Below are 27,838 nucleotides of genomic sequence, written 5' to 3'. Positions count from 1 at the left end.
GTATCATAAAAGATTTTGTAATTAAGAGTTCTAATTTTAGGTTGCCACTCACTCCTCAACTTCTGTTTTTTAGACAAAGTTATCTTAAGTTCTCTAGCTTCTTCCACCAGTGCATAAACTTTATATAAAGACACACATACACATGAACATTCATGGCAAGGAATAGATCACAACCCTGAAAGCTCTAAAACAGTATTAAATATCGCTAATATTCTGTAATAACTCCTGATAGCTATATAGAAACATAGATGTATTCACTTTAAAAGTTCTCTTCAGTTGTTAAATTGTCAGCTAAAATTGCAGAACTATTTCTGTAGCAATGGGATCAAGCCTATAATTTGTGGATATATTAACTGTAAAACCATTAGTTTGACTTTATGATTTTACTAAATAGTAAGTTTATCTCATTTAACTTAGTAAGTTAAATAATGTATGTTTTATATTAAAATTTTATCTTAGCAGTAAGTTTATTGTTAGTTAGTGTTTTAACTAACAATAAGTTTAACTAACAATGTTTATATATATAACTCTGTAGTCAAAGTAAATATTGTTGGATTCTCTAAAAAAGATTATCTATTCTGCTGTCTACACATATATTCCAGTACATGTAAACTATATTTTCTTTACTAGATGGTAAAATTTAGAGTTTTCTTGATTACATGTTCTTGCTAATTGAACCTAATTATTAAACATAATAAAATTCAATAAAAGACTGTGCTGTGGGTATATGAAGTCTACCAATAAAAGTGTATAATTGTAAAACAGTGGTTTTAAAATGGAAGAAATCATTTTTGATGAGATAGTGTAGTTAGAACATTTGTGATTGTTCTTAAAGAATGTGTAGGTAGTATTTCAACCTAACAGAGAAGAGAGTTTGTACAGTTTGTTGAAAGAGAAGAGAAATGATGTGATCAAAATAGGGATAATATGGAGTATTTTTGCAGGAAAAATGAGTTGTCAGGTTTGATTAATTTACAGGATACATATATGAAGCGAAACAGGAAAAGTAAAGCCAAACTGTGAAATGTTTTCATTCCTATAGTAACGTTTTTGTGATTTGAAAGATACAGAGAATCATAGATATTTGAACAAGGCCATGAGAGGATTACTCTTTATAGAATATTGTTCTGACACCAATGTACAGGTGTATTTGAAGGTGAGAGACTGAGTGAGAGAAGGTATATTAGAAAGTCATTGAAGTTTCCCAACGTGATAAAGAATATAAATCAGAAAAGTGGCAGTGGTCTTATATAAAGGAGAGGAGGAGTTTTAGAGACTTGTCACTTAATTTATAATTGCAGGGAGATGACAAAGAAGAGGTCTGACATGACTTTCAAGTTGCAAATTCAGGGGATTGGGGCTTCTTCCGCAGTCCAGTGGTTAAGACTCCCTGCTTCAACTGCAGGGACCATGGATTTGATCCCTGATCAGGGAACTAAAATCTCACATCCCACATGCCTGCACAACGTGGCCAAAACAATTTTTTTTAGGGATTGAATAGATTATTGATTCCAGTAAGAGAAATAGGGAACCAAGGAAGAGTTGGTTTGGAAATAAAGGTGTTATACTTTAAACATTGTCTCCGTTTCAGGTTCCAGTTTTCCTATGTCTAGTCCATTCTACAGGTAAATAGAAATCCAGGACAGGGAAATTAGGAGTGAGACTGAGTTGCAGAATAGCAAATTTGAGAATAAGCTGAATACAATGCATGAGGATATAAAGAAGACCCTACTCCCAACACTCAGAAGAAGATATAAAGAGAAGATAGGATATACGAGAACAGACTGTTGGAGTGCTTATGTTACAGGGCTATGACAGAAAGTTGGTACAACAGCAGCAACAAAAAGACCAAGAATTGGGGTAGTCAGAAGAATAAGAAAGTCAAAATAGTGTCCTGGTTATAAAAACAAGAAGAATTTCAGGAAATAGGTATACTTGAATTACTCAAAGAGGTTCATTTATACACCAGAAATAGAAAGATGCCTTTAAGCAGATAACCAGTTCTGAAATGGGAATTTATGTTAGAAGAGAGGAGGTATATCAGTTTTAACAGTGAAACAAAATTTCTAACTTGGTAATACTGCCTCATTTTTCTCAACTCTAAAATGATAGTAAAGTTCTATTTCATTGAGTGGTTGCAGGACTAAATGAGATAACCCAGATGAAGCACTTAGTTTAGGCCTGACACAAGTGAACATTTGTTAAATGTTCGCTTCTGTTGTAACATTCAGCAAATATTATTTACTATTTTACCATGGAAGAGGAAGATTTGTTTCCAGTTTGGGGAAGGTTCTAGGGGCAGAGAAGGATTAGCAAACCATAGTCTGTCCTGGCCCACTACCTGTTTTTTGTACAGTCTGCAAATTAGAATGCTTTTAATATTTTTAAATGGTTGGCAGAGGCAGGGGAAGATTAAAAGAAAAAGAGTATTTTGTGACACAAATTCTAACTTCACTGCCCCTGAATAACGTTCAGTTGTAGCATACCCACATCCATTCACTTGTGTGTTACCTTATGGCTGGGTTTGTACTGCAACAGCATAGATGAGCAGTTAGAGCCTGAAGTTTACAACCTGACCTTCCATAGAAGAGAAGTTTGCCAACCTGTGTTCTTGAGTAGTGTGACATTAAACTCTGAAATCAGTAAGGAGTCATTGCAGTGCCTATCATACTGAATAAAATATTACAGAGCTTCCTGGACTTTCTCAGCCAAGGGGGACTTTAGTGTTACTGATTTTTTTTCACAGTGCCATTTGGCCCGAAGGAATACCTCTTTATTTCATTTATTAAGTAGTTACTACAAATAAGTTAGTAATGGCAGTTTGTGCTGTGTCCAACAGATGTCACTGTACTTCACTTAAAATTTTAAAACATTCCATAGCACTCCTATGATTTTGTTCTTGCATCTTGAATGCCTCAGTGCACATATTGGGAACTGAGAAATGCTGTATATCTTGAGTCTCTTTTCAAGCCTATTGATAGGAATTAATTACTGGAAATACTAAAGGTTTTTTTGTCTAGAGAGTAGACCTCCAACATTACGGTGCTTTAAACAAGTTCTTTTAAACTTCTGTTACGGTAAACCTGGGCTATAAATGTGAAAGAAAGGTTGTTTGGGGTTGTTTATTTTTTAATTATCCATATCCTGTGCTTGTAGTAACTAGTTAGTTGCTATGTTAACCGTCTATATTTAACTGTGGTTGAATATTTAAACTCTGTAAGTGCAGTTGATGAAGTGAACTAGTTAAAGATTACAGGTGTTTCGTTTTTAGGGCTGTTAGAAAATGAAATGAAATAAATATTTGTACTGAAATAGTTTTCAGTTGACATGTTTAATGTTTGGTAGAAAAATCCAATGGTAAATTTAAGGCTATGATATTTAAAATATTAATGAATTAAATATTATGATTAGATATATATTGATGATTACTTTTGTTGATGATGATGGATTTAAACTTTCTTAACCCAAGTACAAAGTGAATAAAAACAAAGTTCAAGTGCAGTAGTTAGTTCACTCCATACTAGAATATTACCAGCTCTCTTTGCCTTTAACTGCCTTAGACGTTTCTCAGTTAGATTTTTTTCAGATGCTCTTATACTAAAACTGGAACTTATTCTCAGTGACTCTTAAAGATTGGATAGTTACCCAGTATGGGGTTTTACTTTAAAATTCTTTTAAAAAAGGAGAAAAATCTGTTTTGCTCATAACTTCCTTTTATATTTTCAAACTTTCAATCTGTGTCTCTTTACCTGTCTTATTTTGATTGGCTTTAGTATGATTTCATTGCTCCTATCATGCCTGTGGTGGAATCAGTAGATCCCGCATCGTGGAGGCAGGGCTTGCGCAAGACTGGCATTGTTCTTGTGCCCAGTAAGGGTGAAAAATCTATGGTGAGGCTTTTCCATGTGCAAGGATTTATATCAGGTTACAACATAACAAGTTTAATGTGAATATTGGTTTCAACGATGCATGGTTTTAAGTCATTATGGTGTGCTTATTTCTCTTCTCTGTATTTTCATCATAATTTTTCTGTGTGATACCAAGTGTGGAGTGTGTGTGTTCTTAAACCTAACATCTCGACAGGTAATATTTCTTTTTTCAGTTTTAGATCTTTACATTTTGACTAAGACATTAACCTGCTTAGTAAGTGTTTCTCCTGAAACTATTAACTGTAATTTTAAAGCGTTTAATCTATAAACTTCTCCTTTCTAGTTTAAGAACTGATCGGTCTTGATAATTTTTTTCCTTTTCCTGAAAAATAAAAACAGTTTCCAACTTCAGCTACAAAAATTTCTCCCAAAGAAGAAGAGAGAAAAGATGAGTCCCCTGCATCTTGGAGGCTAGGACTTAGAAAGACGGGCAGTTACGGCGCACTTGCAGAAATCACAGCATCTAAAGAGGCTCAGAAGGAAAAAGACACTGCAGGTGTCATGCGTTCAGCTTCAAGTCCCAGACTTTCCTCCTCTTTGGATAATAAAGAAAAGGTAATCTATTTCACTATTTGGTTTCTATAAGAACAATTGGTTTCTATAACAATTGGTTCTCTACTGTGTATCATTATTATATCTATATATCAACCTAATTCACTTGACTTAATGAATGACATTAAAATACAAATGTACCTACCTTCAGCCATTATCTATGTGGAATATCGTTATTGGGGAGATCAGACGTATTTACCCAAAACATAAATTATGAGACTGTACTCAATTATAGGAATCCTTTACTCTGTAAAGGAATTCTTTACTCAGTAAAATCTATCAAGTAACAAGCTAATTTTATTTATTAAGAAAGGTTTTCAAACTTTGGGAATGCATTTGTTCTAGACTGTGATGATACTCATAGGTTGCATTTATCCAATAGCTACAATTTCTTTACCTACTTTTTCCTCTGATGCATCACAGCTTTGTCCTAGTGAGCAATTTTAATAGCTGTATTTTGAAAGGCATTATTAAATTGCATTAAATACAATGCACCACAGTTCATTCAATGCTATATTTTATGTATTTGGATTATTCATTTTCAATTGCATTTTTAGTACTCAGATATTTTTCCGTATAGTTTTCTTGGACTATATAAGAATGTTTGTTTATATGTATTGAAATTCAGAAATGAATTATTCATGAAGTAATTTTAGGATTTTTATTTTGTATAAATTTATTGTCCTATTGTCTTCCAAGTACTTGATGGATAGCATGTAATGAAAATATAACAGATTCCATTACATGGCATCTGCACTCTTAGATTTGGATAAAATATAATTGAAATAATTTTTAGGTTTGTATAATGTTATATTTTTAAAGCATAGAATATCAAAGTAGTAAATAGCTTATATAACGTAAATAATTGAGACTTACCAATGAATCATATTTGAGAACTTTTTTCTCTGAAAGAAATAAGGATGTTTTGTCTTATAATACTATGTTACAGTAAATAATATGTTACAGAAGTTTTAGAAACAGTCATTAAAATGTGGGGGAATTTTTCTCATGTTAAAATGATCTAATTCTAGATTAAAGGAGAAAGAAAAGAAAATTAATTTGAGCAGGCTGTCATTTAGTGCTCATAGGACTTGAGTATTGATAGACATCAGTTTTAGAGTTTAGCTAGGAATGATGGAAATATTATCAAATAAACTATGATGACTGTGTAAATTATACGTTGTTACATACTTTTTCTGTACTTTTAGCAGCACCTGTAATCATCGCACTGGTTTATTTTCACTCTTTTTTCCTCGCCATTGTGTAGGAGAAAGATAGTAAAGGGACTAGGCTTGCATATGTTGCGCCTACAATACCAAGACGGCTCGCCAGTACATCTGACATTGAAGAGAAAGAAAACAGGTGGGTTCATTGTAATTTGCTTTATTTACTTATTTATTTATTTTACTATGAAATCTTTACTATCTAGCATGAGAGTTAAAATATGAGGGTCGGGTTGTTGTTATTATATGTGATGTAGATTTCAGGAAGAAATGAAGGGTGTTCCTAATAGTAATAACACCAGGTACGTGGATCTGAGGAGGTACAGAATTGGTATGTTTATGATATAAACAGTATAAATAAAGGCATTATGGTTATATCAGAGGGAGAGAACAGTGGTGGCAGATGAGGTCACTAACTAGTGTATGCTTCTAAATATTTGGAACATAATACAAAAGGAGAAGGAAGGGAGAAAAAGCCATTACTTACTTGACCACTGACAACATTTTAGTTTGTTTCTTCACTTTTCACCACATATAGTGTATGAGAACTTTTTAATAATGATTGTAGTCATGTTGTAGTATTCAGTTTGTGTCTTTTTCTTTCACCTGAGATCTCATAAGAAGTCTTATATGTTAGCATGTTGACTGTGAGGGCTACTCCATATTTTCTAAGGGATTCTTGCCCACACTAGTAGATAAAATGGTCATCTGAATTAAATTCGCCCATTCCAGTCCATTTTGGTTCACTAATTACTAAAATCTCGATGTTCACTCTTGGAGTCTGAAGTCAAGTGGGCCTTAGGAAGCATCACTATGAACAGAGCTAGTAGGGGTGATGAAATTCCAGCTGAGCTATTTCAAGTCCTAAAAGATGATGCTGTAAAAGTGCTGCACTCATTATATCAGCAAATTTGGAAAACTCAGCAGTGGCTACAGGACTGTAATGGTCAGTTTTCATTCCAATCCCAAAGAAAGGCAGTGCCAAAGAATGTTCAAACTATTGCACAGTTGTACTCATCTCACATGCTAGCAAAGAAATGCTCAAAATTCTCCAAACCAGGCATCAGCAGTAGTAAACCAAGAACTTCCAGATGTTCAAGCTGGATTTAGAAAAGGCAGAGGATCCAGAGATCAAATTGCCAACATCTGTTGGATCATCGAAAAAGCAAGAGAGTTCCAGAAAAACATCTACTTATGCTTTATTGACTAGGCCAAAGCCTTTTACTGTGTGGACCACAACAAACTGGAAAATTCTGAAAGAGATGGGAATACCAGACCACCTGACCTGCTTCTTGAGAAATCTGTATTCAGGTCAAGAAGCAACAGTTAGAACTGGACATGAAACAACAGACTGGTTCCAGATCGGGAAAGGAGTCCATCAAGGCTGTATATTGTCACCCTGCTTATTTAACTTATATGCAGAGTACATCATTTGAAACACTGGGCTGGATGAAGCACAAGCTGGAAGCAGGATTGCTGGGAGAAATATCAATAACCTCAGATATGCTGATGAAACCACCTTTATGGCTGAAAGCGAAGAGGAACCAAAGAGCCTCTTGTTGAAAGTGAAAGAGGAGAGTGAAAAAGTTGGCTTAAAGCTCAACATTCAGAAAACTAAGAACATGGCATCTGGTCCCATCACTCCATGGGAAATAGATGGGGAAACAGTGGAAACAGTGACAGACTTTATTTTGAGGGGCTCCAAAATCACTGCAGATGGTGACTACAGCCATGAAATTAAAAGATGCTTCTTGAAAGAAAAGCTATGACCAACCTAAACAGCATATTAAAAAGCAGAGACATCACTCTGCCAACAAAGGTCCATACAGTCAAAGCTATGATTTTTCCAGTAGTCATGTGTGGATGTGAGAGTTGGACAGTAAAAAAGGATGCATGCTGAAAATTGATGCTTTCAAATTGTGGTGCTGGAGAAGATGCTTGAGAGTCCTTAGGACTGCACGAAGATCAAACCAGTCAATCCTCAAGGAAGTCAGTCCTGAATGTTCATTGGAAGGACTGATGCTAAAGCAGAAGCTCCAATACTTTGGCCACCTGATATGAAGAACTGACTCCTTAGAATAGATCCTGATGCTGGGAAAGAGAAAAGGCAGGAGATGGGGATACAAAGAATGAGATGGTTGGATGACAATACCGATTCATGGACATGAGTTTGAGCAAAGGAGTTGGTTATGGACAGGGAAGTCTGGCGTGCTGCCGTCCTTGGGGTCACCAAGAGTTGGACACGACTAAGTGACTGAACTGAACTGATGTTAGCGTGTATTTTCAACAAACATTGTTTTTCATCAATACAAAGTATTTGTATAGTAGATCTGCTGATATTAAAGTAACCATTCCCTCTGCCAAACTATGGACATTGAAATTATATAATATTTTATCATCATAAATAAAACTTCTATAGACATTTCTATTTCCCCTCATAGGTAGAATTATTCCTTAGGTATAGAATCTTAGAAGTGGAATCTTAGTGAATTACTTTCATTTCTTAATAAATATTCCAGTGTTTTTCTAAGGGATTTTACTAGTTTCTGCTTCTACTATGTTTATTGATGTGCAGCTTCTTTAACTGTATTTTAAAATTATCTGCCAGAATCTGAAGGATTTTTTTTTTCACAGAGATTCTTCAAGTTTGCGAACAAGTAGTTCATATACAAGAAGAAAATGGGAAGATGATCTTAAAAAGAATAGCTCAATTAATGAAGGATCAACTTATCATAAAAGGTAATAATATAATTCTTAAGTAATGTTCATGTATTCTTTTATTAAAATATGAGGCAGTTTGGAGCTCTCAATTTAATATTAAAAATGTGCCTTTATATATTTTTTGTTGTTTAAATAAAACTTTATTTAAAGACACAGAATATATATTTAACGACAGGTTGAAAATTTGCTCCTACTTAGGCCTTCCTATTATGTATTTTTAAATTAAATATTTTGAAGTATCTTTTAGATTATATTGAAAAGGAACTCTGTATATAATTACATATAAGTCAATTATGTAATTGACTGGAACAGTTGAAATAGTCGGTAACTTGATTTATCTCATTTGGTGACTTGAAAAATTTTTACTTGTGTTAGAACTCAGAGCAGTAGAAATGCCTTGAATTGGAATGTTGGTAATATCATATTGGAGAGGGAGTAGAAAATCTATGCATTATTTTTTCTGCTAAAAGCAATCAAAAAGAGTAAAACAGCAACAGATACAATATAGGCATGGGTCACTCCTAAGGCTGTGACCCATTGCTGAAACTTTTTTTTTTTCAAAAATGTTAGTCTTAACTTCCACTGGGTAAAACCAAAGTGTTTTTCCAGGCATGTCCATATGACATAGAACAGTTCCAGAAACGTAAGCTGTCAGATCATCTTTAAATCTTGTTGGTGGGTGGGGGTTTAGTAAAATGGTACACTACCAAATTAGTGAAATCATCTAGACTCTAGCAAGTTGTAGGTGCAACTCTTGGTGCTGGAGCCAGTGGTGTATTTAGGAACACAGTTTTTAAGATTTTTTTCCTAGCCTTGTGAATCTGTATAATGTATAGGCATTGACTATAGAATACACCTACAGACACATCCTATATAGATATGACTCTTTCCTTTAGTTGCTCCTTTGGTAGAAGACAAGATGATTTGATTAGTTCTAGTGTTCCAAGCACCACATCAACACCAACAGTTACCTCTGCAGCTGGGCTTCAGAAAAGCCTGCTTTCCAGCACAAGCACTACTACAAAGATTACAACGGGTTCTTCCTCAGCAGGCACACAAAGCAGGTGAGTCACAGATACATTTTGTGTTCAGGCCTCCTGTGTGCTTATGTACGTGCATGCGTTTTTGTGTAGAAGATTGTGGGGCTCTGGATTTTTTCACTGACCTGGTTAAAATTATTTACAAACAAAAATTGGTTCCAAAAGAGGCAATTATATGTCTGGGGAAAAAAGATTAAGTTCCTGACTTAAGAACTTTCCCTTGAATTAAGCTTCTTAAGATGTAAATTTCTCTCTGACAGCTCTGGGTGAACTTTTTGGTTCATGGTTGAAAGATGTCTCACATTGTGTTTAAAAAAAAAAAAAAAAATCCATCCCTGTAGTCACATGTTTTCAGCTGCTAGAAAGTGCTTTCATTGTTTAGCTGTTTTCCTTTTCTCTTTTTTGTGTTGCTGCTTATGATGCTATAGTACCTCAAATCGTTTGTGGGCTGAGGATAGTACTGAAAAGGAAAAGGACAGTGTTCCTACGGCAGTGACCATTCCTGTTGCTCCAACTGTTGTTAATGCTGCAGCCTCTACCACAACCCTGACTACAACTACTGCTGGCACTGTCTCCTCCACTGCAGAGGTCAGGGAGAGACGCAGGTGTGTACAGGTCCTAATAGCACTGCTGATATATCTTGCCCAACGATGTAAATTGTCTGTTTTGTTCTGTTTTTTAATCTTGGGAAGTTGGTGTCCATCTCTTCGGTAGGTTAATAATAAGATAACCTATGTCAGCTCAGAACTCCGTAAATTGATACAATTAGCAATTATTAGCATTTAGGCTTGGTAACCCACCTCTGACAGTTCTTATTTAAAGGCACTGAGCCAGACAATTACCTTACTTGGCCATCTTAGTTTTAATGGTTGTTATAATTCAAAAAATTTTTGTAGTGAAGGTCTAAACATGTACTCTAAACACATATCAAGCAAATCATACTCTTGGAAAATTAGATGTAACATGAAAAAAACAAGTTTTGTATTCTTCTCATTGTTTCCTCCTTCTACTTCATTGTTAAGAAATTTGATGCTTAACAGGTTCCTTTTTGTTGTTTTTATATTTGAAAATTTCATTTTAAAATTCCTTTGTTGAAGAATGGCTTCTTAGGCATGTGTGTAAGCCAAATAATTTTGCATATGTTTAATACGTTCACTTAGTTTAAATTCTGGTGTTTAAACATAGAAGACACTTGTTAAATTTTGTAGAGTCTGTGAATTTATTTTGTGTGCTAAGACATACTTAGAGCACTGCTCTCTTCTTCCTGTTGCAGCCAATTGGTATGGAATCATAGATGTGGAAAGGAACTTACTATTATCTTTTATGATATCCTTTACAGAAGAAAACTGAGTCCCAGCGATATTAAATGACTTTTCCACTTTTATATGATTAGTATGAGAGCTAAGGCTAGGCCCAAGATTACAGGAGAATCAGTGCAGTGTTCTTTCTGTCTGCTCATTGTCCGTAGCTTTGAATTTGGTTTTACCTCTTGGGACAGAATATTTTAGGAAACTAAATGTAACCTCTTTAAATATTTTATTCTTTCAGAATTAGCTACATAACTGATATTTTCCATAACTAAAATACCAACCAGATTGATCTAGTTTTATTCCTGGCACATAGTATTCATATATAGACAGTCTTATATATCTTTTGTCTCTGATGCCTAGCAAAATGCATGGCTTGCTGTAAAAGTGGTAGCATCTTTACAGTAAATTTGTGGTGATTATATGGAAAGTAACAAAATGTTGAATGTTTTAAAATTTTTTTTAGATTAAAAAATTTTTATTGTCATTGCATCTTTAGTTTCTGTCAATATATTTATATTTCATTTCTATTTTTATGGTGAAATTTAATGATACTTCAACAACACTACAGGCACTTAGCACTTTGTGATTTGAATACCAGTACAGGTCATATCATATTTTAATTATGCATGCTTGATTTTTCTCTAAATTTAGTAAGTTTTAGGTTTGGGGGTGTTTTCAGTGAGACCACATAGTCAACAGAAATTAGAGGATCATAGGCATTCATTCTCTTCTAGTGAAAATAAATTCAAGGGCTTTGCTTTTTTGGAAGGTAGTTAAAGGGGAAAAGGTTTAAGAATTCTTGATTTTTTGTTTTTACTCCTTGCTCTGCATTAATCCTAAAATAAGAGTTCTCTGTGGGTCAGAATTTCTTCTTCTGTAAAATCAAGTATTTACAGTTTTTAACTTCTAGAATCCTTTCTCTTTCTAGCATTCCATACTTTAAATTTTTTTTCCAGTGACAATTAAAGCCAATAACTGTCTCCCAAAAATCATCAGCTGTTTCAGAATGAAGAAATTATGATTCTTAATCTCAGATTTCTTTATTTTTTTTATGTTGTTGAAAAGTATTAAGTTTCAGCCTTTTAGAATTAATCCTGTAAGATTTTAAAGATTGAGAATTAAATATTTGATGATGTTGTTAAGACACAGCAGGTCCTAATAGTATAAGGAAAAAAATGTCTGTTGACATTTTTCCTAGTCTATATTATAGAAAATTTGTCTTGTTTCAGTGATGTTCGCAGTAATATTAATGTTTGTGTTTTGTTTGATGTCAAATACTTGTTTGCAGTTTTGGCCTTGCTGTTTGTCTTTTTTTTTTTTTTGGCCACTCAGCTTGTGGGATCTTAGTTCCCCGACCAAGGATTGAACCCTGGGCCCTCAGCAGTGAAAGCTCAGAGTCCTCACCACTGGACTTCCAGGGAATTCCCCTGTTTTATCTTTTAATTAAATTTTATTAATTATTTCAAAATGTATATGGTTGAAAATTTTCCCCTGTATCGTATATATGGTGATTTGGGGTTGCCATTCCCTTCTCCAGGTGATCTTCCCAACCAGGAATTGAACTCTAATCTTCTACATTACAGGCAAATTTGTTACTGTCTAAGCCACCAGGGAAGCCCTGAATATTCTGTGGCTTAAAAAGATGTTAATACATTTCTGCCATTTTTATATACCCTTATGTACTTTTAAATACTATGTAAAGTTACTGTGTACACTATTAAGTTCCACAGTATTTTTGAGTTCTCCTGGTTTCATTGATCAGGTTTATGTGACAATTTTCTGTTTTTATAAAATTTCCAGTTGATTAATTGGAGGGAGGAGGCATCAGGGAGAAGAGAGGAGAAGCTCGCTTTAAACAGATGAGTTCCCTAGTAGCCTAGAGGTTAGGATTCCTGACTTTCACCACCATGGCCTGGGTTCATTCTCTGATGGAGGAACTGAGATCCCGCAAGCCTCGGGAAATAGCAAGATAGACAGACAGCAGGGGCATGATGAAAAATTCTTTCATTGTTCAAGTATTTCTAATTCTCCATAGCCTTTTCAAACTGCAAAATACTACCTTACCAATAACTTCATATGTGTAGTATGAATTCCCATGGTTTCGTTCAACTACTCATTTTTACCATTTTCCCTTGACTCAGCCAGCTCCCATTTGACCACTTATCTTCCCTCTGGAAGGAAAAATGCTGAGTGAGAAGCAAGAGTTGGTATTGCTTTTTAGAGATGTAATTTGGTTGACTAACCAAAATATAAATATTATTGAAACGAACAAAAAAAAGATGTTAGTTCCTCAGTCGTGTCTGACTCTCTGCAACTCCTTGACCCCTCTGTCCATGGAATTCTCCAGGCAAGAATACTGGAGTGGGTACCATTCCCTTCTCCAGGGGATCTTCCCATTATAAATAAATATAAATGTTTCAGCCAGTAAATGTTAAGGAAGGAAATAATATACAGAATAATTGCTTTTATTGGGGGAAAAGTCCTTTTTTTTTTTTTTAATAAATTTATTTATTTTAGTTGGGGGCTAATTACTTTACAATATTGTAATAGTTTTTGCCATACATTGACATGAATCAGCCATGAGTTTACATGTGTTCCCCTTCCTGGACCCCCCCACCCACCTCCCTCCCCATCCCATCCCTCTGGGTCATCCCATTGCCCCGGCCCTGAGCCTTTGTCTCATGCATCAAACATGGAATGGTGTTCTGTTTCACATATGATAATATACATGTTTCAATGCTATTCTCCCAGAACGTCCCACCCTCACCTTCTCCTTCAGAGTCCATAAAATTGTTCTATTAAGTCCTTAATTTAGAAATAACCTTTGGATTGTTCAGAAAATAGTGGGCTGTCTAAGACTAGTAAGTAAAATTACATACCCTATGTAGTTACAAGGAAGAAATCCAGTATGACAGTATGATACAGTAATATTTAAGGCAGCAATGAAATTTGGTATATTCTGCCATCTTTTTTGATGACTAGCTCTTTGGAATTAAAAACATACTAAAAACATGAATTTTCTGTCTTCTCTATGTTCTCTTCTTAGAGGTCTGCTCTGTATAGACAACTCAAGGAAGGAGAAAGGAACTAAACATCAGATGGGGACTATCAAATGTATAGGAAATACATTATACATTACAAATTGAGAGGCTAGGTTTTTATGCTAATTTAGAGCAAATGTTTGTATGGAAATTTTAACTGAACAGAGTTTACAAATGTTTCAGCTAGTAATTTTTATGCCCCTAACCTGCATATGATAAATAGCTTTATTAACTTTCATAGCAGCTTGAAAGTCTTGAAAAAGAATCTAGGCTTCTTGGTAGAGAGTGTGATAGTTGATAGTACTGTTTTCAGTGCAGGTAAAAGGGGATGCAAATTTCCCTGTTTTAAACTAAATATGAAAAACTTTGACCACGTATACTGGAAATCAGAATTTAGCCTTTTATGTTCATTTGACTTTTCAGAGCAGTTCACGAAATGCTGAAGTAATACAAGCACCTGCCTAGGCTGCTGTAAACTTCGGTTTAACTAGATGTGCTATCACATTTAGGTTTCATCTCTTTCTGTTATTTTTTCTCCTCCTCTGGTGGAAGTACAAAAGCAATAAATTGCATATGACCAATAGGTACATAAATAAGTTGAATGGATGAAAAAATAGCCATTGAGCCATATTTTACAGGCTAATATTTCACAGAGCACTTTTATACATTTACTAGATGTCAGTCAGTCAGTTCAGTCACTCAGTTGTGTCTGACTCTTTGTGACCCCATGGACTGCAGCACGCCAGGCCTCCCTGACCATCACCAACTTCTAGAGTTTATTCAAACTCATGTCCTTTGAGTCGGTGATGCCATCCAACCATCTCATCCTCTGTTGTCCCCTTCTCCTCCCGCCTCCAGTCTTTCCCAGCATTACAGTCTTTTCCAGTGAGTCAGTTCTTCGCATCAGGTGGCCAGAGTGTTGGAGTCTGAGCTTCAGCATCAGTACTTCCAATGAATATTCAGGACTGATTTCCTTTAGGATGGACTGGTTGGATCGTCTTACAGTCCAAGGGACTCTCAAGAGTCTTCTCCAACACCACAGTTCAAAAGCATCAATTCTTTGGCGCTCAGCTTTCTTTATAGTCCAGCTCTCACATCCATCCATGACTACTGGAAAAACCATAGCTTTGACTAGATGGACCTTTGTTGGCAAAGTAATGTCTCTGCTTTTTAATATGCTGTCTATTCCTGTCTCTTTCAGAATTTTCCACAGTTTATTGTGATCCACACAGTCAAAGGCTTTGGCCTAGTCAATAAAGCAGAAATAGATGTTTTTCTGGAGCTCTCTGGCTTTTTCGATGATCCAACTGATATTGGCAATTTGATCTCTGGTTCCTCTGCCTTTTCTAAAACCAACTTGAACATCTGGTAGTTCACGGTTCACGTACTGTTGAAGCCTGGCTTGGAGAATTTTGAGCATTACTTTACTAGCATGTGAGATGAGTGCAATTGTGTGGTAGTTTGAGCATTCTTTGGCATTGCCTTTCTTTGGGATTGTAATGAAAACTGACCTTTTCCAGTCCTGTGGCCACTGCTGAGATTTCTAAATTTGCTGACATAAAGAGTATAGCACTTTCACAGTATCATCTTTTAGGATTTGAAATAGTTCAACTAGAATTCCATCACCTCCACTCGCTTTGTTCGTAGTGTTTCTTCCTAACGCCCACTTGACTTCACATTCCAGGATGTCTGGCTCTAGGTTGGTGATCACACCATCTTGATTATCTGGGTCATGAAGATCTTTTTTGTATAGTTATTCTGTGTATTCTTGCCACCTCTTCTTAATATCTTCTGCTTCTGTTAGGTCCATACCATTTCTGTCCAGTCTGATCACCAACCTGATCACATGGACCACAGCCTTGTCTAACTCAATGAAATTATGAGCCATGCTGTATAGGGCCACCCAAGATGGACAGGTCATGGTGGAGAGTTCTGACAGAATGTGGTCCACTGGAGAAGGGAATGGCAAACCACTTCAGTATTTTTGCCTTGAGAACCCCATGAACAGTATGAAAAGGCAAAAAGATAGGACACTGAAAGATGAACTCCCCTCCCTGGTCGGTAGGTGCCTAATATGCTAATGGAGATCAGTGGAGAAATAACTCCAGAAAGAATAAAGAGACAGAACCAAAGCAAAAACAACACCCGGTTTGGATGTGACGGGTGATGGAAGCAAGGTCTGATGCTGTAAAGAGCAGTATTGCATAGGAACCTGGAATGTTAGGTCCATGAATCAAGGCAAGTTGGAAGTGGTCAAACAGAAGATGACAAGGGGGAACGTCTACATTTTAGGAATCAGTGAATTAAAAAGGACTAGAATGGGTGAATTTAACTCAGATAACCATTATGTCTGCTACTGTGGGCAAGAATCCCTTACAAGAAATGGAGTAGCCATCATAGTCAACAAAAAAAATCCGAAATGCGGTACTTGGATGCAATCTCAAAAGCAACAGAATGATCTCTGTTCGTTTCCACGGCAAACCATTCAGTATCACAGTAATCCAAGTCTGTGCCCCGACCAGTAATGAAGAAGCTGAAATGAATGGTTCTGGGAAAACCTACAAGACCTTCTAGAACTAACACCCAAAAAAGATGTCCTTTTCATTATAGGGGACTGGAATGCAAAAGTGGGAAGTCAAGAAATACCTGGAGTAGCAGGCAAATTTGGCTTTAAGGTACAGAATGAAGCAGGGCAAAGGCTAATAGGGTTTTGTCAAGAGAACACACTGATCATAACAAACATCCTCTTCCAACAACACAAGAGAAGACTACACCTGGACATCACCAGATGGTCGACCCCGAAATCAGATTGATTATATTTTTTGCAGCCAAAGATGGAGAAGCTCTATACAGTCAGCCAAAACAAGACCCGGAGCTGACTGTGGCTCAGATTATTAACTCCTTAATAGATGTACCACAAAAGAAAAAATTTTTTCTGTATAAATCATCTTGAGCAATGCTGAATTAAACACGGTTAAATAAGTTTCTTCCCTCAGTCCTGTACAGACCTTTTAATATGTTGTTATTCTCTTAAAGAAGGGTTAGCATGTATAGTATTTTGCAGATTTATATAATCAGTTCTAGAATAAACAATATAAAAACCATGTTCCAGAATTAATATTTCTTAAACTCTAATAATATTTATTGGGTATCCTATTTCTTGTCCCAGAAAATCACTGGAGTTTTTATAAAAATGAGAAAAGTATCTGTTATAGCTGAATAAAAACCTTAAGACTAAAGAGAGGCAGTATGTAGACAGAATATAAATTATAAAACAGTGGGAGAAAGAGGAATATCAAACTTCTGAGCATCATAGAAGGGAGAGAGGGCAGGTAGTCTCCCAGTTGTAATCATTTCTGTGTTTGTGACTTGGTACAGATGAAGCCATACAAAATTTCAACTAAGAGAAAGTCAAACTAAGGAAATGGTGATAAACAAAATGTTTTATTTAATGACTTTTCCCTTGCCTTCCACTTTTAGAAGGACAATTTTTTGTTTTTAAGTTAAAAAAATCTTTTTAAAAATTTTATTCTATGAACTTAAATCAGTACTAATATTTTTGTAGAAACCGGATTTGGTAAGATAGAGCTCGTCAGTGAATTGCTTCAGTTTGAAGCACTATACCTAGTTTATGGAGCTTCCCTGGTGGCTCAGATGATTAAGAATCTGTGTGCAATACAGGAGACCTGTGTTCGATCCCTGGGTCAGGAAAAAGCATAGTCCACTGGAGAAGCAAATGGCAAACAACTCCAGTATTCTTGCCTCGAGAACCTCATGAACATCATGAAAAGGCAAAATGATATGACACCTGAACATGAGCCCCCAGGTCAGAAGGTGTCTGATATGCTACTGGGAAAGAGCAGAGAAGTAGCTCCAGAAGGAGGACTGGGCCAAAGCGGAAATGGTGCACGGTTTTGGATGTGTCTGATGGTGAAGGTAAAGTCTGATGCTGTAAAGAACAAATTTGCATAGGAACCTGGAATGTTAGGTCCATGAATCAAGGTAAATTGGACGTGGTCAAGCAGGAGATGACAAGAGTGAACATCGATATTTTAGGAATTTGAACCAAAATGGTCAGGAATGGGTTAATTTAATTCAGATGAGCATTATACCTAATACTGTGGACAAGAATCAGAGTAGTTCATAGCTCAAAAACAACAAAGTGATCCTGGTTCGTTTCCAAGGCAAACTAGTCACCATCACAGTAATCCAAGTCTATACCCAAACCACTGATTCTGTAGAAGCTGAAGTTGACCAGTTCTATGAAGACCTACAAAACCTTCTAAAACAAAACACCAAAAAGAGATATCCTTTCATAATTGGAGATTGAAATGCAAAAGTACAAAGTTAAGAGATACCTGGAGTAATAGGCAATTTTTGCCTTCAAGAACAAATGAAGCAGGGCAAAGGCTAACATGTTTTGCCAAGAAAATGCATTGGTCATAACAAACACTCTCTTCCAACAACACAAAAGATGGCTCTACACATGGACATTACCAGATAGTCAATACCGAAATCAGATTAATTAGTACAGTCAGCAAAAACAAGACCTCAAGCTGCTCAATGCTCCAAATCCTTCAAGCTAGGCTTCAGCAGTATGTGAACTAAGAACTTACAGATGAATACCAGACCACCTTACCTGTCTCCTGAGAAACCTGTATGCAGGTCAAGAAGCAACAGTTAGAACTGGCCATGGAACAACGGGCTGGTTCAAAATTGAGAAAGGAATTTGTCAAGGCTGTATATTGTCTCCCTGCTTATTTAACTTATATGCAGAGTACATCATGTGAAATGCTGGGCTGGATAAATCACAAGTTGTAATCAGGATTTCCAGGAGAAATATCAACAACCTCAGATAGGACAGAAAGCAAAGAGGAACTAAAGAACCTCTTGATGATGGTGAAAAAAAAAGAGTTCACTGACTTAAAGCTCAACATGAAAAGGCCTAAGGTCATGGCATCCAATCCCATCACTTTATGGCAAATAGATGAAGAAAAGGTGGAAACAATGGCAGATTTTACTTTCTTGGGCTCCAGCATCACTGAGGGTGATGATTGCAGCCATGAAATTAAAAGATGCTTGTTTCTTAGAAGGAAAGCTATGACAAACCTAGACAGCATATTAAAAAGCAGAGACATCACTTTGCCCACCAAGGTCCATGTTGTCAGAGCTATGGTTTTTTCAATAGTTATGTATGGATGTGAGAGTTGGACCATAAGGAAGGCTGAGTGCCAAAGAATTGATGCTTTGGAACTGTGGTGCTGGAGAAGACTCTCAAAGAGTCCCCTGGACACAAAAATATCAAACCAGTCAATCCTAAAGGAAATCAGCCTTGAATATTCATTGGAAGGACTGATGTTGAAGCTGAAGCTCCGATACTTTGGCCACCTGATGCGAAGAGCCGAGTCTTTGGAAAAGATCCTACTCCTGGGAAAGATTAAGGGCAGGAGAAGAGGGCAACAAAGGATGAGATGGTTGGATGGCATCATCAACTCAATGGACATGAATTTGAGCAAATTCCAGGAGGTAGTGAAGGACAGGGAAGTCTCAAGTGCTGCAGTCCATGGGGTCGCAAAGAGTAGGACTTGGCTTCGTGACTGAACAACAACAACCTTATTGATAAGTGTAGTACCATATACCACTATGATAGCAAAAAGACATAATCATTCAGGATATTCTAGAAATCTAGAGGTAAAATATGATAGAAAATATACAGTTGAAGAGGGGGAAAAGTTATATCCATATGGTATGGTAATTATTCAGCTGAATACAGAACACAGGTGTTATTTTCTCAAAGCAGATGAGAAAAACAATTTAGAATATAGAACGGATTTTCATCTTTCTCTGTGTTTGCTGGATGACTCATTTAAGTAAAACACCCTCTCGAAAATTTCTTGACATACTTCCATCTATAGCTTCTCTGTAATTAGAGTAGAAGCATAAAGATTCAGACCTCTAGAAGTAACTAACAATGAGTAAGAGTTAATTGATGAAACTGAAGTAACTAGGATGTTGAGTGAGAAGTGACTTTGTCATCTTAGGGTTAGTTATCTAAGGAGATGAATCCTAAGAATAATGAATCTTGTATTCTAACTTTAGAGAGACAGATTCCAAAAAATTCAAGACTTTGAATGGAGAGAAAGATGCATTCATATGTATGAAAAAAAATTGTGAAGAAATTGTAATTAACTCTGAGGTGTTTGATATATGTTTTACTCTTTGAACTTAGCGCTTTGAAAGAACAGATTAAAAAAAGAAGGTCTGAAACAGAAAATTCCGAAGTTTGTCATGAATATGTGAATAATGTCAGGAAGGCTGAAGACCACAATGCATTACAAATTGACAAAAACAACTAAAGTTAACTCAGGAGGATTTTTAAAAACTGACATTTGGAGATAGAGGCATTATGATAGGTTATTGATAATTTAATGGTTCTGTCTTATCTTGGATTATTTAACCTGTTAATTCATTATTTACCTCTTGACATAGATTGCATGCTTTTGAAATTGTGCGTACCTTCTGACAAGATGGAACATAGGCTTCAGTTCAGTTCAGGTCAGTCGCTCAGTCGTGTCTGACTCTTTGCGACCCCATGAACATCAGCAGGCCAGTCCTCCCTGTCTATCACCAACTCCCAGAGTTTACCCAAACTCATGTCCATTGAGTCGGTGATGCCATCCAACCATCTCATCCTCTGTTGTCCCCTTCTCCTCCTGCCCTCAATCTTTCCCAGCATCAGGGTCTTTTCCAATGAGTCAACCCTTTGCATGAGGTGGCCAAAGTATTGGAGTTTCAGCTTCAACATCAGTCCTTCCAATGAACATCCAGGACTGATCTCCTTTAGGATGGACTGGTTGGATCTCCTTGCAGTCCAAGGGACTCTCAAGAGTCTTCTCCAACACCACAGTTCAGAAGCATCAATTCTTCAGTGCTCAGCTTTCTTTATAGTCCAATTCTTGCATCCATACATGACTACTTTGTATATCCATAGCTTTGGCTATACGGACCTTAGTTGACAAAGTAATGTCTCTGCTTTTTAATATGCTGTTGGTCATGACTTTCCTTCTAAGGAGTAAGCGTCTTTTAATTTCATGGCTGCAGTAACCATCTGCAGTGATTTTCGAGCCCAAAAAAATAGTCTGACACTGTTTCCACTGTTTTCCCATCTATTTGCCATGAAATGATGGGACCACTTGCCATGATCTTAGTTTTCTGAATTTTGAGCTTTAAGCCAAGTTTTTCACCCTCCTCTCTCACTTTCATCAAGAGGCTCTTTAGTTCTTCTTCACTTTCTGCCATAAGGGTGGTGTCATCCGCATATCTGAGCTTACTGATATTTCTCCCAGAAACCTTGATTCCAGCTTGTGCTTCTTCCAGCCCAGCGTTTCTGATGATGTACTCTGAATATAAGTTAAATAAGTAGGGTGACAATATACAGCCTTGACGGACACCTTTTCCTATTTGGAACCAGTCTGTTGTTTCATATCCAGTTCTAACTGTTGCTTCCTGACCTGCATACAGGTTTCTCAAGAGGCAGGTCAGGTGGTCTGTATTCCCATCTCTTTCAGAATTTTCCACAGTTTCTTGTGATCCACACAGTCAAAGGCTTTGGTACAGTCAATAAAGCAGAAATAGATTTTCTCTGGAACTCTCTTGCTTTTTCCATGATCCAGCGGATTTTGGCAATTTGATCTCTGGTTCCTCTTCCTTTTCTAAAACCAGCTTGAAAATCTGGAAGTTCACAGTTCACTTATTGCTGAAGCCTGGCTTGGAGAATTTTGAGCATTACTTTACTAGCGTGTGAGATGAGTGCAATTCTGTGGTTTTTTGAGCATTCTTTCGCATAGCCTTTCTTTGGGATTGGGATGAAAACTGACCTTTTCCAGTCCTGTGGCCACTGCTGAGTTTTCCAAATTTGCTGACATATTGAGTGCAGCACTTTCACAGCATCATCTTTCAGGATTTGAAATAGTTCAACTGAAATTCCATCACCTCCACTAGCTTTGTTCGTAGTGATGCTTCCTAAGGCCCACTTTACTTCACATTCTAGGATGTCTCGCTCTAGGTCAGTGATCACACCATTGTGATTATTTGGGTTGTGAAGATCTTTCTTGTATAGTTATTCTGTGTATTCTTGCCACCTCTTCTTAATATCTTCTACTTCTTTTAGGTCCATACCATTTCTGTCCTTTATTGAGCCCATCTTTGCATGAAATGTTATCTCGGTGTCTCTAATTTTCTTGAAGACATCTCTAGTCTTTCCCACTCTGTTGTTTTCCTCTATTTCTTTGCATTGATCGTGAGGAATGCTTGCTTCTGTCTCCTTGCTCTTCTTTGGAACTCTGTATTCAAATGGTTATATCTTTCCTTTTCTCCTTTGCTTTTCACTTCTCTTCTTTTCACAGCTAATGTAAGGCCTCCTCAAACAGCCATTTTGCTTTTAGGTACTTCATTTTCTTGGGAATGGTCTTGATTCCTGTCTCCTATACAATGTCACAAATCTCCATCCATAATTCATCAGGCACTCTGTGTATCAGATCTTGCCCCTTAAATCTATTTCTTTCTCCACTGTATAATCATAAGGGATTTGATTTAGGTCATACCTGAATGGTCTAGTGGTTTTTCCCCACTTTCTTCGTTTTAAGTCTGAATTTGGCAATAAGGAGTTCATGATCTGAGCCACAGTCTGCTCCCGGTCTTGTTTTTGCTGACTGTACAGAGGTTCTCCATCTTTGGCTGCAGAGAATATAATCAGTCTCATTTCGGTGTTGACTGTCTGGTGATGTCCATGTGTGGTCTTCTCTTGTTTTGTTAGAAGAGGGTGTTTGCTATGACCAGTGCGTTCTCTTGACAAAACTCTATTAGCCTTTGCCCTGCTTCACTGTGTACTCCAGGGCCAAATTTGACTGTTACTCTAGGTGTTTCTTGACTTCCTATTTTTGCATTCCAGTCCCCTATAATGAAAAGGACATCTTTTTTGGGTGTTAGTTTTAAAAGGTTTTGTAGGCCTTCATAGAACCATTCAACTTCAGCCTCTTCAGCATTACTGGTCGGGGCATAGACTTAAATTACTGTGATACTGAATGGTTTACCTTGGAAACCAACAGAGATCATTCTGTTGTTTTTGAGACTGCATCCAAGTACTGCATTTCGGACTCTTTTGTTGACTAGGATGGCTACTCCATTTCTTGTAAGGGATTCCTGTCCACAGTTCAGTTCAGTTCAGTCTCTCAGTCGTATCCGACTCTCTGCGACCCCATCAATTGCAGCACGCCAGGCCTCTCTGTCCATCACCAACTCCTGGAGTCTACCCAAACCCATGTTCATCGAGTCGGTGATGCCATCCAACCGTCTCATCCTCTGTCGTCCCCTTCTCCTCCCGCCCCCAATCCTACCCAGCATCAGGGTATTTTCCAATGAGTCAACCCTTCGCATGAGGTGGCCAAAGTATTGGAGCTTCAGCTTCAACATCAGACCTTCCAATGAACACCCAGGATTGATCTCTTTTAGGATGGATGGATTGGATCTCCTTGCAGTCCAAGAAACTCTCAAGAGTCTTCTCCAACACCACAGTTCAAAAGCATCAATTCTGCGGCACTCAGCTTTCTTCACCGTCCAACTCTCACATCCATACATGACCACTGGAAAAACCATAGCCTTGACTAGACAGACTGTTGTTGGCAAAGTAATGTCTCTGCTTTTAAACATGCTATCTAGGTTGGCCATAACCTTCCTTCCAAGGAGTAAGCGTCTTTTAATTTCATGGCTGCAGTCCCCATCAGCAGTGATTCTGGAGCCCAAAAAAATAAAGTCTGACACTGTTTCCACTATTTCCCCATCTATTTCCCATGGAGTGATGGGACCAGATGCCACGATCTTAGTTTTCTGAACGTTGAGCTTTAAGCCAACTTTTTCACTCTCCTCCTTCACCTTCATCAAGAGGCTCTTTAGTTCTTCTTCACTTTCTGCCATAAGGGTGGTGTCATCTGCATATCTGAGGTTATTGATATTTCTCCCAGCAATCTTGATTCCAGCTTGTGTTTCTTCCAGCCCAGCATTTCTCATGATGTACTCTGCATATAAGTTAAGTAAGCAGGGTGACAATATACAGCCTTGACGTACTCCTTTTCCTATTTGGAAGCAGTCTGCTGTTCCATGTCCAGTTCGAACTGTTGCTTCCTGACCTGCATACAGGTTTCTCAAGAGATAGGTCAGATGGTCTGGTATTCCCATCTCTTTCAGAATTTTCCACAGTTTATTGTGATCCACACAGTCAAAGGCTTTGGCATAGTCAATAAAGCAGAAATAGATGTTTTTCTGGAACTCTCTTGCTTTTTCGATGATCCAGCGGATATTGGCAATTTGATCTCTGGTTCCTCTGCCTTTTCTAAAACCAGCTAGAACATCTGGAAGTTCACGGTTCGTGTATTGCTGAAGCCTGGCTTGGAGAATTTTGAGCATTACTTTGCTAGCATGTGAGATGAGTGCAATTGTGCGGTAGTTTGAGCATTCTTTGGCATTGCCTTTCTTTGGGATTGGAACGAAAACTGACCTTTTCCAGTCCTGTGGCCACTGTTGAGTTGTCCAAATTTGCTGGCATATCGAGTGCAGCACTTTCACAGCATCACCTTTGAGGATTTGAAATAGCTCAACTGGAATTCCATCACCTCCACTAGCTTTGTTCGTAGTGATGCTTTCTAAGGCCCACTTGACTTCACATTCCAGGATGTCTGGCTCTAGGTGAGTGATCACACCATCGTGATTATCTGGGTCGTGAAGATCTTTTTTGTACAGTTCTTCTGTGTGTTCTGGCCACCTCTTCTTAATATCTTCTGCTTCTGTTATGTCATACCATTTCTGTCCTTTATCGAGCCTATCTTTGCATGAAATGTTCCTTTGGTATCTCTAATTTTCTTGAAGAGGTCTCTAGTCTTTCCCAATCTGTTGTTTTCCTCTATTTCTTTGCACTGATCGCTGAGGAAGGCTTTCTTATCTCTCCTTGCTATTCTTTGGAACTCTGCATTCAGATGCGAATATCTTTCCTTTTCTCCTTTGCCTTTCGCTTCTCTTCTCTTCCCAGCTATCTGTAAGGCCTCCTCAGACAGCCATTTTGCTTTTTTGCATTTCTTTTCCATGGGGATGGTCTTGATCCCTGTCTCCTGTACAATGTCACGAACCTCTGTCCATAGTTCATCAGGCACTCTGTCTATCAGGTCTAGTCCCTTAAATCTATTTGTCACTTCCACTGTATACTCATAAGGGATTTGATCTAGGTCATATCTGAATGGTCTAGTGGTTTTCCCCACTTTCTTCAATTTAAGTCTGAATTTGGCAATAAGCAGTTCATGATCTGAGCCACAGTCTGCTCCTGGTCTTGTTTTTGCTGACTGTATAGAGCTTCTCCATCTTTGGCTACAAAGAATATAATCAGTCTGATTTCGGTGTTGACCATCTGATGATGTCCACGTGTAGAGTCTTCTCTTGTGTTGTTGGAAGAGGGTGTTTGCTATTACCAATGCGTTCTCTTGGCAAAACTCTATTAGCCTTTGCCCTGCTTCATTCTGTACTCCAAGGCCAAACTTGCCTTTTATGCCAGGTGTTTCTTGACTTCCTACTTTTGCATTCCAGTCCCCTATAATGAAAAGGACATGTTTTTTGGGTGTTAGTTCTAGAAGGTCATGTAGGTCTTCATAAAACCATTCAACTTCAGCTTCTTCGGCGTTACTTGTCGGGGCATAGACTTGGATTACTGTGATATTGAATGGTTTGCCTTGGAAACCAACAGAGATCATTCTGTCGTTTTTGAGATTGCATCCAAGTACTGCATTTTGGACTCTTTTGTTGACCATGATGGCTACTCCATTTCTTCTAAGGGATTCTTGCCCACAGTAGTAGATATAATGGTCATCTGAGTTAAATTCACCCATTCCAGTCCATCTTAGTTCGCTGATTCCTAGAATGTCAACGTTCACTCTTGCCATCTCCTGTTTGACCACTTCCAATTTGCCTTGATTCATGGACCTAACATTCCAGGTTCCTATGCAATATTGCTCTTTACAGCATCGGACTTTGCATCTATCACCAGTCACATCCACAGTTGGGTATCGTTTTTGCTTTGGCTCCATCCCATCATTCTTTCTGGAGTTACTTCTCCACTGATCTCCATTAGCATATTGGGCACCTACTGACCTGGGGAGTTCATCTTTCAGGGTCCTATCCTTTTGCCTTTTCATACTGTTCATGGGGTTCTCAAGGCAAGAATACTGAAGTGGTTTGCCATTCCCTTCTCCAGTGGACCACATTCTCTCAGACCTCTCCACCATGACCCATCCATCTTGGGTGGCCCCACACAGCATGGCTTAGTTTCACTGAGTTAGACAAGCTGTTGTCCGTGTGATCAGATTGGCTATTTATCTGTGATTGTGGTTTCAGTCTGTCTTCCCTCTGATGCCCTCTCTCAGCGTCTACCGTCTTACTTGGGTTTCTCTTACCTTGTACGTGGGGTATCTCTTCACAGCTACTCCAGCAAAGTACAGTCGCTGCTCCTTATCTTGGACGTAGGGTAGCTCCTCTCGGCCACCACCCCTGACTTTGGACGTAGGGCAGCTCCTCTCCGCCGCTTCTGCGCCTATCAGCCACCACTCCTAGGCTTAGATTTAAAGTATAAAATCTAGTGAAGATAATGCCAAATGTTATTTTCTGTGTCAGATAATCAGTGACCCAAGAGGAAGAAGCTGATTTGAAAGGAATTCATATATAACAACACTTGAAGTTTTAGAGAACTTTAAGTAAGAAAAAAAGTATGATGTCTGCCAAAAATCTTTTTAGTAAATGCAGGATGACAGGAGTGCAGGGAGTCGTGTTTCTTCACTAGTCATCTCATATCCTAAAAACTGCATTCAGTCCTAATGATTTTACCATAAACAGACATTGACAGTCTAGAGTTGAGCCATATAGCTTCACATATTACCTAGGATGATGTTGCAGGGACTCAAGAAAGGAGCTAAGAGAAATGATATTACAAGTTTGAAAAAACAAAACTGTGGATAGGAAAAACTTTAAAAAATATATGTTAATATGAATAATTCCAGTCTTAGGAACTATCAAACTGCATTGTTGAATTTCAGAATGGGTCTAACCATTTTCTGAAGACTCTTTCTTAAAATCCATTAAAATGCTAAACTTAACTGTTTCATTTATGTACACTCATGTGTGATTACATTCACAGGTAATGTATTTCCAACTGACGATTTTTATTTATTACTGTAGATCATACCTCACTCCTGTTAGAGATGAAGAGTCTGAATCCCAAAGAAAAGCAAGATCTAGACAAGCAAGACAGTCTAGAAGATCAACACAGGTATATTTAATGTGTGTAATATATAAAAGTTCTGAATTACGTTTCCCCCTTTCACATTTCTGTGAAAATATTGATCTCAGTATATAGTATGAATTAATATTAAAATATAAAAGTTGCTTTAGTAATCCTACCGTAGCCTTTTAAATGTGGCTATGCTGTTAATATTACATTTTATCTAATTACATTTCATCTAATATTACATCTAATATTACATATTACATATGCCTTTGTATATCTCTTTGAGTATTTATGTTTCTATTCCTAATATAGTGTCTGATTCAGAGTATTTGATTAGTGTTAAAAATGAATTATATATGATGTCTCTTAATTATTAAATAATTCTGAGTATTTGGAAGAGATGGGAAATAAGCATTTTATGTTAGGTATTTCAAAAAGCTGATGTGCAAGTATGAGAAAAATGTCAACTCCAGCTAATTATCATCTTCTTACCTCCTTCTTGCCATTCTGATTCTATCTCTTATATTTCTTTCTGTGTTCCCTTTCCTGCAGTTCAGGGGCTCCAAATTCCAGATTAAACTATTTGATCCTTACTATTTCTTGCATTTTAAGTTAAACTGTGTATTTGGTAGGGACTTAACAAGTTTTTTCTGTCTTTGTACCTTTACATCTTGAAATTCAGTCTATCCTTTTGGGGACTTAAC

General features: G+C 37.3%; 1 protein-coding gene across 30 annotated transcripts in view; it reads left to right on the top strand.

Moving 5' to 3' along the window:
• The window catches only part of PPP1R12A (protein phosphatase 1 regulatory subunit 12A), a 171,114-nt gene that overhangs the window by 114,543 nt on the left and 28,733 nt on the right, over positions 1-27,838 (top strand). For 11 of the 30 annotated variants that reach the window (XR_014082894.1, XR_014082895.1, XR_014082897.1 and 8 more), the window contains exons 10-15: positions 4,269-4,484; positions 5,749-5,843; positions 8,339-8,443; positions 9,322-9,489; positions 9,894-10,070; positions 27,086-27,176. Coding sequence is in view for 10 of the 30 variants with exons in the window: in XM_081593180.1 (XP_081449306.1) it covers positions 4,269-4,484; positions 5,749-5,843; positions 8,339-8,443; positions 9,322-9,489; positions 9,894-10,070; positions 27,086-27,176 (852 nt within the window). In the remaining 20 variants the exon portion in view is untranslated. Of the gene's footprint in view, positions 1-3,773; positions 3,891-4,268; positions 4,485-5,748; positions 5,844-8,338; positions 8,444-9,321; positions 9,490-9,893; positions 10,071-27,085; positions 27,177-27,838 lie in introns of all 30 variants that reach the window. The other 19 variants (XR_014082905.1, XR_014082906.1, XR_014082908.1 and 16 more) reach the window with 6 other exon arrangements.

This window comes from Giraffa tippelskirchi, chromosome 4 (assembly GCF_054371585.1).
Source record: "Giraffa tippelskirchi isolate mGirTip1 chromosome 4, T2T-mGirTip1v1.2.pri, whole genome shotgun sequence".
In the NCBI taxonomy this organism is placed as follows: Eukaryota; Metazoa; Chordata; class Mammalia; order Artiodactyla; family Giraffidae; genus Giraffa; species Giraffa tippelskirchi.
This window is presented reverse-complemented; position numbering and strand designations above follow the sequence as displayed.